At 42.6% G+C, this 17,821-nt stretch overlaps 1 protein-coding gene across 4 annotated transcripts in view; it reads left to right on the top strand.

Annotated features, from left to right (window-relative positions):
- Window positions 1-17,821, top strand: part of DLG2 (discs large MAGUK scaffold protein 2) — a 2,095,445-nt gene that overhangs the window by 1,576,924 nt on the left and 500,700 nt on the right. For all 4 annotated transcript variants that reach the window (XM_019524161.1, XM_019524158.1, XM_019524160.1 and 1 more), the window contains one exon: window positions 17,439-17,507. In XM_019524161.1, coding sequence (XP_019379706.1) covers window positions 17,439-17,507 — 69 coding nt within the window. The remainder of the gene's footprint in view (window positions 1-17,438; window positions 17,508-17,821) is intronic.

Here is a 17,821-nt window from a genome sequence, read left to right as displayed (position 1 = left end):
CCCTGAGCCCAGGGTCCTATTCACCCCAGGCCCTGTCCCTGCCCCACTTCCTCGCTCACTGTGGGGTACTTCAGTCTATGTCCCTCCCCCACCCCTTTCTTCTCACCTCGCCCCTTCCCATATGCCTCCACAGACTTATCTTCTGGGCACTGCTCTACATGCCACTGGGCTGCATTCCTGTAGGGTTACCATATTTCCAGTTTCAAAAAAGAGAACACTTATGCCCATGCCCTGCCCCTGCCCCTGCCCCTCACTCCCAAGACTCAGCTTCCCTAGCCCTGCTGCTGCCCTTCACTCCTGACCCACAGTACTCCACATCCTGTCAGGGCTTGTGGGGGGCCTCCCTCCCTGGGCTCCAGACCCCTTGTGGGGACCCCCCTCCCCCAACTCCAAACCCCCCACACATACACCCACAGCCCCCCACACCTTCAAAAATTCTCCATGCATCCCACACCCACCCCCAACCATTCAAAGTACCTGCATAATTTTGCATAGTTTTGGTTTTCCGCGCAGAATTTTGTGGTTTTAGCTGTGCGATTAAAATCATGATTGAGTCATTTTTTTAATCGCACAACTAATCACAATCAAAGTTTTAAAAATTTTTGACAGTCCTAATTTATTCCTACAGATAGTAACTAGTATAAGCAAAGTGTAAAAATATTTAAAGTGATGAGATCTGCTTCCAGTAAAGATAAAGCTCTTTACCCAAGGAAAGAAGATTAAAAGCTGCATAAATGTGATCAAAAGTTTTATCCATTAAATCAAGTTTATTTTTTTTAAAAACCAAATCCATTCCTCAGTTGCTGGAATATGTATATATGAGAGGATCCTAATTATATGTAGTGGTTCACACACTCGGGGTGGGGGGGAAGGGGAGGGTCTAAATTTCAGCAAAATAAATTCAAGCTCCTCAGATTATGGTCCAGGATTTATTTTATGAGATATATCAACAAAAATCGATCAGTCCCCAGGAGCGTCACAAATGAGATGTTCATAAGCTTACTCACAAATGTGTAGCCCCACTAGCCCTTAAAATCTTAAAAATCTAGGTTGTTGGAATTTTTTTCCTCCCTATGTAGCCTGTAATACAGCATTACTCAATTGATTTATGCCACTGGGTTTGTAACTAAACTGCTCACCTTAATAACTGGCACAGACTTAGATAAAATGCTTCATGCATTCCTTTCACGGTCCTTTGATAATTAGCCAAATTTATTTTCAAAGATCAAATTTAATGAGTGTCCTTAAATGAATGCTGTCTAGCACTCATCCTGTGTAGTGACATAAGAACTGCCATAATGGAACATATAAAAATGATCCATCTCATCTAGTATTCTTCCCAGTCTGACAGATAGCCTGTAATCATAGGCAGGCATTTGGACAGTACTACAGGGCTATATTACAGAGAAATATTTATTCCTGACCTATATAGTGAGCATCTTATACCCAGAAGCATAAAGATGAATAGCCATTGTAAATGCTATCCTATCTGATTTAACTGTTTACATCCATGCTTTTACCCTGCAAAATGCTGAATGTTTCTTATGAAGTGCTGAGTGCTCCCCACCTTCCATTGCAGTTACAAGATGCAAAGGATGATCCCCCACTAAAAGAGCTTAGAAACAGAATATCTTAAAATACCCGATTTGTTCACTGTTCATCTTGGACATCTGTGCGACATGTGCATGATTTGTTTGTTTGCACTATGCTGTTTTTGTTTCTCTCTTTCTCTGTCCTAAGGACTTACGTTTGTTCTTTTATTACCTTCTTTCCTCACAAACAGTAGACCCGTTCTTGCTGTCATTGGATGCAATGGCAGCATAATCAGGCTTATTCCATGACCTATTTTTATTCCCAGACTCTCCCAAAACCCCACAAAAAGAGCACAGGCATCCAATACACATCAAAAAATATCTTGCATAAAGGCACACACAAATAAGACAGATAGCACTAGTTAAAAGGTATTGCACAGTTGGACATAAGGTCATTGTGATATACAGGATGCTTTTCTGATCTGTTGTGATAATTTTTTAATTAGTAATTCTTTTAATTTAACACTGAAGCTAAGAACGTCCCTTGTTGACAGTTCTGCCTTGATGAGTAGTTAATTTGCATTATTTTAGTGCACGTGTGAGGGTTTAGTACACGTGTGAGAGTTTTTTTTATCTTTAGAAAAAATGGATTTTGCACTCAATTTGCTCTCATGTTTAATGTAGAAACACTATGGCAAGTTAACACTCTGGAGGGCATATTTTCCTTGTGTAAATATTCTACATGGGATATAAAGCACTTGTTAGTTAATTGGATGATAAAAGTTGGGTATCAGAAGGCTTTTCATTGCTGTTTAGATTGCTTTAATTGGTTCTCAATTCCCGTAAATATTTTCTTCTGGGTAACTAAAATTCAGTGCAATGAATCTACCCTGAGTAGATGTGGATCTGTGTCTTTTTCATAGAGGTAGGTTGGACACGCTGGCAGCTAGGTTTGCAAATTTTCGTTATTTGACTATTAACTACAGGTGCATGCATGTGTGCATGCACACATGTAAGTGCACCCATTTTTATCTATGCTTTGCTTAAAAGAAAAGTAGGTGTAATGTAAGATCCTCTACATTATTCTGTGAATTACCTTTGCACAGGCTAAAGCCATCATAGGAACAGAGCTGATTAGAAAAGCAGAACAGTCTCTATATTACTTTTCACGCATCCCTTGAAAAAGAAAGTAAAGCCAATTTGTACTAAGTGTTAAATACTCCTGTGAATGAACTGTCTAGCCATTAAGATCTTTATTCATTATTCTTGGGAAGTGCTGATTTTTTTTTCTATGGCAAATCTAGTGTTACAAACTACTATGAGCTTCAGTCATTTAAAATTTGGAGGGGTTTTTGGACCTTATGTTAGAATTGGTCTTAGCCTGTTAAGGAAAACATCAGGGCCTTTTAACCAATAAGCTATCTGGATTTTTTGCACCTGAAAAAGAATACCTAAATAAATACCATACTCTAAGCAACCTGGCACTGGGGAGGCTTTCTCCTTTGACAGTAGGGAATACTATATTACTTGGAAGTTTTACTGTATTCTTAAATTGTTTCATAATTAATGAAAGTGGCAAATATTAGGGTGAAATGCTGCTTTGTGTTGTGTTGGATGACAATGGGTTCTTCCCAAATCTATTTTGTTTTGTGCCTCTAAGTTTTAATTTAAACTGTAACTGCTGGGATTTGCCTGGTTTCTGTGTGAAACTATGATGACTAAAACTTACTTGACCCTTACTAAGCTTCATAAATGTTTGCCAATCATAGAATCATAGAAAAGTAGGGTTGGAAGGGATCTCAGGAGATCATCAAGTCCAACCCCCTGCTCAAGGCAGGACGAGCCCCAACTAGATCATCCCAGCCAAAGCTTTGTCTAGCCAGGTCTTAAAACCCTCCAAGGATGGAGCTTCCACCACCTCTCTGGGTAACCTGTTCCAGCATTTTACTACCATCCTAGTAAGAAAATTCTTCCTAATATCCAACCTAAACTTACCTTGCTGCTACTTGAGACCATTGCTTCTTGTTCTGTCATCATGCAAGGTGTTCCACCTTGGGAGCAAAAACCCGCATCACACTTATACACTTGACATAGACTAGCACCATGACCAAAAGAGACTTGGGGGTCATGATTGACCACAAAATGAACATGAGCCACCAGTGCGATACCATGGCTGGCAAAGTGAACAAAACTCTGCCTTGCATCAACTGATACATCTTGAGTAAGACCCAGGATGTCATCCTCCCACTGTACTCGGCCTTGGAGAGGCCGCAGCTGGAGTACTGCATCCAATTCTGGGCTCCACAATTCAAGAAGGCTGTGGAGAAGCTTGAAAGACTCCAGAGGAGAGCCACGTGCATGAGGGCAAGAGAACAGGCCTTAAGAAGAGAGGCTGTGAGCTATAGGACTCTTCAGCTTGGAGAAGTGCAGGCTCAGGGGTGACTTGGTGGCAGCGAGGGGGCCAGCAGGGGTTTACACTACATTTATCACCCCATCACCAAAATAAAACAGATCTCTCATTAATTCAGGCTCTTAAATAACTTGTTCCACAGAAGGAAGGACATTACCAACTACCTGTTGATTAGCTCCACCCTAAGGCTGTCCTGTCTTCCTATAACTGGTCTCCCACAGCACGGATTGGGAGGCCAGGCAGATGCCTGCAGTCTCAGCCAAGCCCCAGTGAGGGAGCAGAGGGGAGGGGCCAGCTCTGCTGTGGAGCAGAGAGCCCCACCCACCACAGAGACCATACTGGGATGCTGGGGGAGTCTAGTTTAGCTTAAACCAGGAAGGGGTCTGGGACAGACATTGCATAATGCAGTTTGACCCAAATCAGTGAAGTCTGATACTGCATTCAACCAGGTTTATCTCAAACCAGTGTCAGCCATTTTCAAACCGGTTTATGTATACCAAACATCTGTTGTTACAGGTTTAAACCTGTTTCTGGTCACTTAAGATAGTTTATGTGTAATATCTGTCCCTAGTCGAAAGGGTTTGTGCAATGTCCATTTCAAAGTGTAGTATGTATGGAACAGGTGTACCATCCTGCACTGCAGAGTTTGCTAGCATGGCCCTTTAATAGTGTAGGCATGCTTTCCTTTACCAAAAGCAAGTGTTGCCTGCTTTAGAATTGATCACTGAAGCCACTTTGCTTTAGCTATAATGTGCTATCTCTTTGTTGTGAAACTAATTTTTTTCAGAGTCAGAAAGATTGCTGTTCTTGTGTGGAGAGATATATAACATATTATTTTGTATCCTTTTCTGCTCAATGCTTTTAAAGCACCAACACCAAAGAGACGTGGGGGTGATAGTGAACAGTATTGATAGCTATGATATGGCAGGGCAGCAGGATGGAAAACAATTCTCTGTGATCTGATATTGCATAAGTATTATGTCAAAAGAGCAGGGATGGAGGTGACAGCTGCTCTTTGTCAGACATGGTTCTTGCATACTGCATGAATTTCTGGAACTCTTAGTGTCATAGTATCATAGTACTTAGGGTCGGAAAGGACCTAAACAGATTATCAGATCCGACCCCCTCCCCCAGGCAGGAACGAGTGCCAGGATCATATCACCCCAGCCAAATATCTCTCCAGCCTCCTCTTGAAGACCCCCAGGGTAGGAGAGAGCACCACCTCCCTTGGGAGCCCGTTCCAGAGCCTGGCAGCCCTAACTGTAAAGTGATGTCTGCTGATGTCCAGCCTGAACCTGCTCTGTAACAATTTGTGGCCATTATTCCTAGTAACTCTGGGTGGTGCCCTGGGGAACAGAGCTTCCCCCAATTCCTGCTGGTCCCCCTGGTGAGTTTGTAAATAGTTACCAGATCCCCTCTCAGTCTTCTCTTGTGGAGGCTGAATAGGTTCAGGCCCTTTAACCTCTCTTTGTAGGGCCTGCCCTGCTGCCCCTTGACCATGTGAGTGGCCCTCCTCTGGACCCTCTCAATGCTAGCCACATCCCTCCTGAAGTGCGGCGCCCAGAACTGGACACAGTACTTCAGCTGCAGCCTGACCAGTGCCGCATAGAGGGGAAGTATCACCTCCTTGAACCTGCATGTGATGCATCTGCAGATGCACAAGGTGCTGTTAGCTTTACTGACCGCTTCCTCACATTGGCAGCTCATGTTCATCCTAGAGTCATCAATGACTCCAAGATCACTTTCTGCCACCTTGTTGACAAAAAAGGTGTTGCCCAGCCTATAGGTGTGTTGCTGGTTCCTTCTCCCTAGATGCAGCACCTTGCACTTGTCTGCGTTGAACTCCATCCTGTTCAATCCGCTCACCCCTGTAACCTGTCTAGATCTAGCTGGATTCTGTCCCTCCCCTCCAGCATGCCCACCTCGCCCCACAACTTGGTGTCGTCAGCGAGTTTGGACAGCGTGCTTTCCACACCCACATCCAGATCGCTGATAAAGATGTTGAACAGTACAGGCCCCAGGGCTGAGCTCTGGGGGACTCCACTGCCCACATCCCTCGAAGTCAAAAACGACCCATCCACCACCACTCTCTGGGTGCAACCATCTAGCCAATTTGTGACCCATCTGACTGTGTAGGCATCAGTGCCGCAGTGACCTAGTTTTTTTAAGACAATATGGTGGGAAACAGTGTCAAAGCTTTCTTAAAGTCCAGTAAGACGACATCCACTGTGACATCCTCATCCAGGGACTTTGTGACCTGATCATAAAAAGAAACCAGGTTAGTCAGGCAGGACCTGCCCTCAGTGAACCCATGTTGGTTGCCCCTGAGCATTACCTCCCCTGCTGGGCCGCTGCAGATGTGCTCCTGGATAATTTTCTCAAAGGTCTTCCCAAGGACCCAGGTAAGACTGACTGGCCTATAATTGCCGGGGTCCTCTTTTCTCCCCTTCTTGTAAACGGGACCACATCAGCCCTTTTCCAATCCTCTGGTACCTGGCCAGTGCCCCACAAGTGCTCATACAGCTATGCCAGAGGCCCCGCTATAACCCCCGCCGATCTTAGAACTGTGAAATGCAGGGAAAATGGAGATCATGAAAGTATGATGGGATATACTCCCCATCTGAATGTGTGAAGCTTGTACCTTAAATCTCTCCTTAGACCCAACTTCAGTGTGTTGTCCCCACATCATTTCTGTCTGCCATTGGTTCAGTAAATGAGGAACTGAGATTTTTGCCTTTCTGCTAAGCCTGGTTTTACATTGTCTTAAACCGTCCACGTGGTACTTGTGTTCCACCCCTTGACACCACCTAACAACCAGAACTACATTTTCAGCCTGTGTAAATCATCCAAACTCTTCCACTGTCAACAACCAATCTACTAGACGGAGCTGGGTCCTAGTTATGCCCTAATATAAAAATCACAGTCAAATCAGTCAGGGGCTAGTGAGAATGACTTGCATGCACCAGTTTCAGACTGGGTACCTCAAAAGAGACTGGTATTCAACTCCCCCAAATCTCTCTTGAAATACCCAATATCTGCCCAGATAAGAACATGGAGGGGAAGTGAGTCTGCCCAACTGTCCAATTATTTCAGGGGTCTCAGGAAAAGGAATGAGAGGATGTAAGGGACAGGTGGGATAAAATTAAGCAAAGGAAAAAGTAATCAGCATGTCAGCAAGTCATTCTGACTGTGGGAGAAGTTCCCAGAAGACAGTGGTATTATTATTTGAGTCATTAAAGCTGGACTCCCTTGTCTCTGACATACTGTTTCTATTGTTTATGTATGAAGGTGCCTGAGTGTCTTTTCTCCTGCTTTTCATTCTAAATGCTTTGCCTGCATAGTCAGCTCTTTCAGACTAATGTGTATGTCTGTTTTGATCCTACCTGTCACATTTCACAGATACCAGTGCCCTGAGTGCTGTTCTTTTAAACAGAATTCTTAAATAGGGAGGTTTTCACCAAGTAACAGCTGTTGTCTTGCTGTTATTACCAGCTGGTTTGTTTCTGACTTTGCTAAAAATGCCTTCTCAGACATTCACGCCCATTATAATGCTAGACTGGCCATTGACACCTGATAAAGAAGTGAGCTCAACCCTAATGGAAATAGGCTTGAAATCAGTGGGTATTCACCCCATTAAACTCTGGATAGTGACATTAAACGCAGCCCTGAGCAGTGGATGGAGTCATGAATTGCACGACTCCAGGTGTAGCCCTACAAGGCATTGCTTCTGAGTCCGTTTCTCCCCTGTCTCCTCCTGGTTCTCAGGTAGCTGTAACGAACTGTTAGACTCTACAAACAACAAATTACAACAGTTTCTACCCTGGATCAGCCATTGTGACCAATGGGATGGAGCCAGTGTTCAGCCTATTCATCCGCTTTGCTCCAACCGCCTGGTCCAGGAAGCAGACAAATATCCCTGATAACTTTTAGCAGCCCAGTGCCAAAGTCAAAGTAGCTATAAGAGCCATTCTCTTTCTATGGGCGTGCAGTCTGAGTCATCATCTGTCCCTGTGCTTGAGTGAACTTGGCTCTGTTGTTCCAGTGAGTGAGCATTTATCAATGCAACAGTCTGTAATGTCAGTAGGGATTTAGGTACAGTAATCTCCTTTTCAAATACATGAGACACTTGCAGTCACTAACCCTCCCACTCTCCCCTGCTGCACATGGCTCTGCATGAAAACACATTTTTGTAGCTTTGTTGCTCAAGGGTGCTCTTCTCTCACTACCAAGGAGAAATGATCTTTTCTCAAAGTGTTCCACTTGGTTCGGATGGGAGAATATTTGGCTAGTTTTAAACTTCTACTTGGGGTCAGTAACTGTCAATGCTGAATGTTATTAAGCTCTTTGTAGCCAAGATGAAATTAAAACAAAAAAAGTGCTTCCTGGCCTTATAATTAATCCCAGGGGAAAGCAAAACCTCATTTAAGTTTGAAGTTGTGCTGTCGGCAGCATCAGAAAAAGCTAGTTCCACTTCACTGAACTGAATTAAGAACCCGCATTAATGGAATTAAAGGAAGTTGCCCACTTTATCATGTTGTTTTCTCTACTTTTCTATCTTCAGTCCATCAAAGCAAAAGGGTTAGAAGCTTTATAAACAACTGCACAGCTACCTCAAACCTTTTAATCTAAAAGACAAGGAGCTGAGAGTGCATCACAGAAGGAATGTTGTAAGTCTTTCCTAGGATGCTCCATCGTCAACATGCACATTCCTCAGCATTGTATTTGTAGGTCAGCTTGATTTTTAAAAACATTGAGCTGAATGAGAAATCCTCCCCCTTCATCCACCCGAGCTCAGGACTTTTTACTGTTCTGATTTTATATGGTGTACCCTGGATTAACTCTATATGTAGACAAATGTTATGTGTACTCTCTCTACTACTACAAGAAAGTAAGAATTGCCATAACAGATGTGGATAAAAGATCTAGGTAGTCCTTTATCCTGTCTCTGAAAGAACCAGATGCTAGAGAAAAAGTTGCAAAGGAACCATCCTAAAACCCAGGATGTTGTTAAAGGACTATTAAAACACAGCATCACATGCCAGCAAGCATTCCCTTTCCTCTTGCATGTTGGGTGAAAGCAGGAATGGCTGCTTGCCAAAGGAAAGAACTAAGTGCCCTGGGCATGATGGCTCTGTCTTCCTCAGTTAGGCATTAGTGCAGCCATAGTGTAATTGAGGGTGAGCCCTGGGGCCTGCCTTACAGTAGGGGGGACAAAAATAGCTGCCTCCACAATTGACAGATGGCTGTGAGGCTGTTTCTGAGAGCAGGGGCTGGATATGTGAGGGGGAGAGTCACAAAACTTTTAAGAGTTGTAACAACTCATGACATCCAACTTCAGTTCAAGAAAGAGGCCTTTGGTTAACTTGTGATATGAGAAGTGGCCTGCAGCAAACTGGCTGGTCGTGCAGTGCTACTTTCTTTTTTACTTTTTGCTGCCAAATTACATGAAGAAAGGTACAAACACAATAAACACAATCTGACTGTTCCACGCACCCTGTTTTTGTAGGTCTCAGTGGGATGTTATGTGATTGAGAATGGGAGAGAAGCAGTTTGCACCATTGAAAGTGTGGGGAGAGGTGATCTACATGGGTACATACACACGTACTAAGTCGACTTAAGTTAAGCCACGTCAGAGCATACACATGTAGAGCTTCTTGACATGGTGGTAGCCATCTTGTGAGCTAAGTTGACTTAACTAATGTGACTCAAGATAATAAACCTCGGAGGTGTATTATTTTGCATCACATCTAAGTTGACTTTGCTCCACGTATGTGTGTATGCTCTGACAGTTAAGTCAACTTTAAAAAGTTAAGTCGGCTTCACTGTCAAAACCTTCGTGTATGTACCCTGCATGATAACAAGTATGGAGGGAGGACTACAATACTATGCATATATTCAAATATTATCCACTTGATGGGGAAACAAATCAAATATCTGGGCTAGGGTGCAATTCAAAACCAAATAATTGTCTGATGCTCTTGGCTAGGCTTTCATACTGATATTAAGTTAACATGAGGCGATACACAAACACATAAGAAGTAATCTTTTTCACACGAAGGATCAGGCTTAAAAATGAAGTATGATTAAAGAGCTCTATGTGTGTGTTATAGCCCTTCTCCCTTGTTTCATCCTTTAACTTAGTGTGGTGTATTTAGAGCTTGATTCTTCATTCCTTATGCAGACAAACAGACTTACTGGAGTATTCTCAGTTCAGTTGAATTAAATGAATTCAGTTGAAGAGTCAATTAAATTAAGTTATAAGAATATGAAGAACTGAGCACTTATACTGTGAATTCTTACAGGTATGGTTAATGTCTAGAAGACTGTGGGGTAGCATATCAAAATATCATTACTGCTATCATTAAGACAGTTGTACATTGCATTCTGTATATATGAAGATCAATTTTTTTATGAACTTGAATGCCAGATATTAAGCACCTAAATCCATGTTCTCAAAAACATATATGTCTTATTATTGATTTAGGTGTTTACATTTCAAAACCCAGGTTAGAACATATTGGGGTCAATAACTTCCCAAGAGGTTTCATATTTTTTCATTCTTCACATGACTTCTAGCTGAGCTGTGTACACACCGAGTCTCTTAAACCATCTGATGGAATCCTAATGGGTTTCACAGGTTTGAAAGGAGTGGCTGGGACCTTTACCTTCTTTAACTGGCTACTCTGCAGAGAAAGATGTTAAATTACCCAGTCTCCATCTCAGATTGAGCAGTTGCTTGTCAGATGGTGATTAAATTGTATGTTTGATTGCAAACAATGAAGTTAGTCCTTGCAACGTTTTGATAAAATTGTACTAAGAATCAATTTTTTAAAACGATTTGAAAAGAAATCCACAGACGATATAGCACCAATTTATAGCACTTAATGTAAAAATAGTTAAGGGCTTCACTTGAACTATATTTTGCAGCTGCTTATGATTGGAAAGTGGTTTCTAATGAGTGTAATATTACTACTTGGGCTTTTCATATGGAAGGATTAAGGAATAATGTGCCTCCTTCAATTCTCATAATCAGGCAGCAATTCCATGGAGGGTGCTGATGACATTGACTGCTTGAGTTGTTTGTTAATTTTAGCAGAGCACTAACATTAAGTTGCAACTATAACTTTGGCTTGTTATGTGGTTAGCGTTATTTAATATAGTGTCTGATTTAATAGAAAACAATATTCCAACCTAGATTTTTATTCCACTCCGTTGTCCGGTGTGTTTTTTCATGATCCATTTCTCCTTCTGTATACATAACTTTTTTCCTTTTTTATGCCAGCCTGCACTGGTATGATTGTGGTTTAAAATAGTGGTGCCCAAATCAGGCAGGCCCATGATCCAGAAGAGTGGCACAGAGCAGGTTGGTTCTGGAGCACAGAGACCTGTCATCTGGTCTGCGGGGATGGAATTAGGCAGTGGTATCATTAATTGCTGTAGCTCCCAGAGCCATGCCAGCCACTATTCCTCCCACCACTAAATTTCCACACCCATGGGCAGCCCTGTGGGCCAGATGACCCAGCTCTGTGCTCTGGATCTGGGGCTTCCAATGGGTCCAAAAATGCAGTGGCAGGATGAGCATCAGCAGCATTCATTGCCATGGCTCTGGCTCTGCTCACTGCACTGCCAGATTTCTAGGTCCAGGTGGAGCTCTGCAGGCCAGATCCAGCCTTAAACTGTGTCTTAGTCACCCCTGGTTGATGTGATCTTTCTTTCCCCACCATCAAATAAAAGTGGTGAATTACTGTGTTAGGGCAAGCAAACAAATAATTCCATGGCAGCAGCAATGTGAATTCCAGGTCTAATAGCCAAGCGACTAGTACCTCACCCTCATACTTGGACACTTTTCTACAGCTTCGTTTTCTAAGAGTGATGAGCATCCATCCTTGGAAAATCAAGGCCATTTAAGCCGTTTTAAGCCAGGCACCCAAAAATAAGGGCCCTGGACATTTCAAGACATTTCTGTATGAATCTTGTCAAATGACTTTCCCCATGTCATTTTTCAACACTGGTTTCCCTTTTGAAAAGTTCAGTTCCTGTTTTCTGTAACCTTTGAAAGAATTAAGCAACTCCATATTCTTCAAGCACTAGTATTTTGGCATTCATGGGAGGATCTTCAAGCTGTTCCACATGCTTCTGCTAACAGTTACTGTTAGCAGGATACCTGTAAGTCAGCTGAACTAATACCCATTTTACAGAGGTGATTTATTCAATGTCAGCCAATGAATTCTTGGCCTCATTAATGATGATGGTTTCAAGAATTTAGATATCTTGCCTTGTCTCTTAATGCTGTTTCTGCATCCTTATCTGTTCTATATTTTTACCCATTTGGGCCCCTCACACGGGAATTTCCTCTTCCTCTTTCTCTTCATCACCTAGAATGTCAACAGTTTCTCCTCTTCCTCCAAATCTCTCTTATAAATATTTTCCTCTACCCAGCCAACCAGTTAAATGCTGGCATATGTATTTAGAACCTCTTTTCTCTTCCCAAAACCCACCACTGTTCCTTAGTGCATTCATCCTTTGATTCCATGGCTTCTCATCTGTATTTTGCATGAAATAAGTGGTAGTGTTTTTCATAAACTAAGGACAAACACATAATAAGTGAGATAATTTTAGACTAACAAAGCAAGAACACAAGAACGAGCAAATATTAATTTCTCCATGAAAGTGTACTCTGTGTCTGTACCGTCTATAATGGTCTGCACTGAACACATGTCAGGCAGCCAGGCTTTGTAGGTGATGTACTCCATAGAGAGGTAAGAGTCCATTAAACAGCAGCAAAGTTGAAATTTGTATTTGTAAATGAAGCACAGCTAGGTCTTCAGGGCAAGGTGCCTGCTCTTGTGTTTTGTACAGCATTTTTGTCACATGGCAAGCAAATTAGTCCATCCTAAGCAGTAGGTTAGTAAATGTTTAGGATTGGGAATCCAAAAAAGATGACAAAGCTGGTAGGGAAATACAGATTGCCCGATTGAGGGACTAACAATAGAGGCATGGGGGTGAGGAAGGGAGCATGACTAGGAGATACAATGTTAGCCAACTAAGCCTGGGGGTGGGGTATGGGGAGAAGGGGGAAGGGGAAGGAGGGGGTTCATGACACTGAGAGAGAAAGGAGATAGATACACGCAAACCCGTTACAATGGTCCACAATGGTGGAGGAAGTGATTCGTTTACAATGGTCCACAATGGTGGAGGAAGTGATTCGTTTACAATGGTCCACAATGGTGGAGGAAGTGGTTCGAAGGAGGTGTCTCAGTCCATATAGAGTCTCATCGCGGAGGTCCTCTTTGGGTGGAGCAGGGTCATCCGTGCTTGAAGAATCCTCTCGAAAGTGAAGGTCCATCTGGTGCAGAGGGGGGGCAGTTCAGGCGCTCCCCTCTGGGTCAAGTCAGCTGCGGCTTACCATTGGATCTCGGTCCATTTCTGATGGGAAAATAACAGCAGTCTTCCACAGCCCTTCATTAGCCCATGTTTTTGTTAATATGTTTGTGTGTATTAAAATCTGTCAAAAATACAGAGAGGTGATCTTGTGGCCTCCTACAAATTCAGTAGCCATCTTTTTTCACCCCCTTCTCCCCAAGTTGGTGCCCAAAGTGGCTGGCCCAGTCACCCTTCACTAGTTATGCTACTGGCAGGGAATACAGGGCAAAGAGTAGAAAGCAAAGCAGCAAACTGAGCAGGGAGTAGACATCCAAGTGGTGGACTGGGTGGGGATAAGGGATCAGAGTGGTACTCAGGAAGGCAGTGCGGCTAATTTCGTTATATATATGCCACCAAAAAGTTTGGCCCCGCTGCTCTAGATCAGTAAGAATGTAGCAGTGCAAGATAGACGTTGTTGCTTATGTAAGGGCTGAGATCCTGTTTTATTTACGATGGCCAGCTTGGTGCCTTCCTTTCTATAGTTCAGGCAATAATTTATTGCGCCTAAATTCATTTACTCAATAACCTTAGTCTCTCCTTTCACCCATGGAACATCTAGGACCAGGTTGCCATTTCCAGAAAAATATTTATTGCTTGGATGTCAGCAGCAGCAGCTCCTCCTGAGCATTTTCTTTTATTAACTCTAGGGATTGATGGTGGGCAACTCAACATTGGTCTAATTGTGCTTCTATTAAAGTCAGTCAGGAAGTTATCAATGACCTCAATGGTACCAGAAGTAGGTCAGTGCTAAATGGTTTTGAAGATCCTATCCTCAGATTTCAAGTATTGTTGGTTAGCTAAGGTTAGATAGTAACATCACTGGACCATATGCCTTTTAATAAGAAGGTCTTAGAAAGAAGAAGAAGGAAAAAGTGACTAAGGCTTGAAATACAAGTAATGCCTCCTATTTTTTTCTCAGCCAAATATTATTGGAAAGATATTAAACTTGCGCAGAAAGTATATACATCATTGCTGAACACACAGCTATTTTCTAACATAATCTCCTTGTCCATCAGTGGCCTTTCTCTACTGCTGAACAAGAACAAGGACTTTTATAATGTTGGGATATGCACTTTTATTCACCAGTGGAAAAAGGCCGTGTATTTTCACACGGATTGTGTATGCAAATTTAATATTTTTTTTCAAAATTAGTGTACGTTTATAGGATTTGCTAGTTTGGTCAAGTGCTTGATTTTCCTTTGTCATCCACAAGTATTTGAAGAGTATGTGGTCAGCCTTGTCTAGCTGCTTTTATTGCCACTGGGCCACAATTCTAGTCATGGGCTTTGGGAACCCTTTCCTCATGTTGGTGACAGTGGTTTCATCCCAGATAAAATATAGCACTGGTGTAGGTTCTTGTACATGCCTCATGGACTGGGACATACTTCGTTATACTGCACAGGAAAAGGTCATAAAGCAGATTGTGATTCAATCTTTACAAAGCATTTCCTTCTCCTTCTACTTCTCTGATGTATATGGACCTGGTTCAAGACTCTGCAGCTGGTCTACTACATAGAGACTGAAAGGGGCAACCCTCTGTGCAAATCAAATAGCTGAAATCATGAAAAAGTGAGGATTCGAGCAGGAGAGCAGTTTCCACCCCTTCCTCCCTACCTGTGTAGGGAGATGTAGGCTTGTGGAAACTGTTTTCTTCCCACCCCCAGCACAGCTGATCACAGTATGAGGAGCCAATGTGAGGGAGAGAGGGGGAACTTTATGTGCTCTTCTTCCCCCATATGGGGGTACACAATAAGAGACAGTCTGGTTCTCAACAGAATACAGCTGTCCCAAAACAGATGGGCTTAACGAATCATTCTCCCTCATCACTGGTGCAAGGTTTATTCAGTCATTTGAAAGAAGCAAACTCATTGTGAAATTTAAGGAAGAGTCAGCAAAATGCTATTTTGCCACATTCATCAATAATTCTTTCGGTATGGTAATCCCAAAGGAAAGTCATGATGCTCCTTCACAAGTTGTGTTATGCAGTATGGTGGGGAAGGAATTGCTAGAGCTCAGCTTGTGAGCAAGAGCATCTTTTTTGCTCACGCACAAGAACAACGTGCACCACAGTTCCATTTACCTTTTCATAAAGTGCACTCAAACTGGAGCTAGAGTGCAGCAATAGCTATTGGAAATAAAAGTGGGTAGCAAGTCTAGTTCTTGCCATGTGATACAGCACCAAGTGTCATAATTCCATGGGCTAAACAGTTAGAGAAATTGCATTGTTCGCTGAATGCTCTCCTCTGTCAGCCACCCAATATCTGTTATGCTGCAGAATGAAATGACCAGCAAAATATATGTACATCATCTGCTAAGCTCAAGCTCTTGGTTCCTAAGGAAAATAGCATGTAGTATTTCATCTGCACCTGGAGAGTGAGAGCAGAGTTGTTAAGAGGCATGAGCTTGGACCTTGTTGTAGGCCAGGTGTATCCAAGCATGTGACCAACAGGCCAGATCCGGGCTACCGGAACTTGGGGATGTGGCTAGCAGGGATGGAGCCTCTGGGCCCCAATGGAAATGGTATTCGGGGGCAGGAGGATGAGAAAAGGTTGTGTTGATACAGTCCCACTCACCCTGCTCTCATTTGCCTTATCACCACCATCCCTACCAGCACCACAGTTGCCCCACTGCTGGCCCCTCCATTGAACAGTCACCACCATCAGTGGGCCCACTGCATCCATAGGCATTTTGCGCCCCAGGCTCAGGGCACGGGATGAGTTTGACACACTTGGTCTAGATTTTCTCCAAAGTCTACCCACACTGATTCAGGTGTGAATGAAGTATTTGGGCATGGGACTCAAAGGCAGCTGCATCCTTCCCTTATTTGCTGTTGGCTGCAGAAACTGGTGTGTGTTAAGCATGCTACCCCTTTGGGCGTCTGCCATCTAGGCTGAGCAGATCTTTGACTTTTTGATTTTATCTGAACAGAGTAGTAGTATTGTTTGATAACTGTAAAACTTCATAGCAAAAGGCACAATTTATTACTTGATGGATCAAAGATAGAGTATTAAAGTTTTTCCTTTCTTACAATGTGCAGTAGAACCAAATTTTTGTAGAGTATGGGGTAATCACTTAAACTAGGCAAAGTTCATCTCCATGGTATTTGTTAAACCTCTTTGCATAAAGCCTCCAAATCATGGTAATCCCAACAGCCTTTGGCAGTTTTCCCAATGAATTCAGTCAAGTTGTTATTTATACACATGCAAAGGTAGAATTGGGGCAAAACATACGGTAAAGTTTTATCCTACAGTATGAAGCAAACATGCACTAATGAATACAATTAGGGACATGGGTGTGCATGTATATCAACATGTCTTCAGGTTCTGCAACCAGTCATGATTTGGTATAAGAAAAATTATTAGAGCTTGAGAGTCCAAATGGTTTTCCAAAAGATAATGTGGTTTCTGAATGATCTCATTTTGTCCACAGGAAAATTATTTTTTTCATTCTGGATAATCATTAATTTTCCATAAGTCAAATTCTGTATGTAATAATCAACTTCTCCCTTTATCTAAAACCCATTGGAAGTGGTATGCATAGTTGAAAGTTATATATATGTAGAATTCAAAGTGTTTTACATGGTGCAGTTAAAAATACCTAACCTGCTGTCTTGCTGAAAGCTCAGCCTGGCAAACAATAAGAATTTAGCATGATTTTACTATTTTAGTTACTAGTATCAAATATTGCATGTAAGAAAAATATAAGTGTAAGTTGCTTTTAAGTCCCTAAAAAGATAAAATCTGTTGCTTTTCATATGTTTTAAAAAAGATGACTTGGGAAGATTCAGTTATTAGTACTCTATTCTCAATGAGGAATAAAACCTCTTATTTAACAGAAGACAAGGTTGTTGGGTTTTTCCCCTTATTATCTGGAGAGAGAGAGATATCACAAGGGGCAGAATATATGATAGTTATAGGAATGCCTCAGAGTAATTTAAGTAAATTGGTCATTATTTCTGTTATCATCCACTAGGTCTTAGTTGAGGTACCAGTTACATTAACGAAGAGAGTGTGTAAGCAGAGAGCCCTGCATCTTTAACAAATGCTTCTCTTTATTCTTCCTTGGTCATACAGTCATTCCCAGCACAGCACTGCAACGCGTCCACCCACAATGAGCTTACAACGGACGATTTCTGTGGAAGGGTAAGACATTTCTCTGTCAAAGCTGACTATTGAGCCGCTTAATGTGGCAAGTGCTTAGACACATGTGCGCACTTGGACTATAACCTGCACCCCACTTTGTCAGTGAATACCACAGTGCCTGAATTCACCAGATTAAAAAGTATTCAGCCAGTTACAAGGGCCAGTCCAGGGGCAATTCCTGCTGCAGGTGGAGGAAGGAGTCTCCTTAGGAGCGTGGCAGGGAGGGCAGCATCTGGGGTGGGTCCCTCAGGCTGTCTCCAACTTGGTGCTGGCCATACCTGTTGCAGAAGCAGCGCACTTGCATCTGGGCCGCA

The sequence above is a fragment of the Gavialis gangeticus genome, unplaced genomic scaffold, assembly GCF_001723915.1.
Source record: "Gavialis gangeticus isolate Ggan-Ray unplaced genomic scaffold, GavGan_comp1, whole genome shotgun sequence".
In the NCBI taxonomy this organism is placed as follows: domain Eukaryota; kingdom Metazoa; phylum Chordata; order Crocodylia; family Gavialidae; genus Gavialis; species Gavialis gangeticus.
Note: the sequence above shows the minus strand (reverse complement) of the source record. Positions and strands in the feature narration are given on the sequence as shown.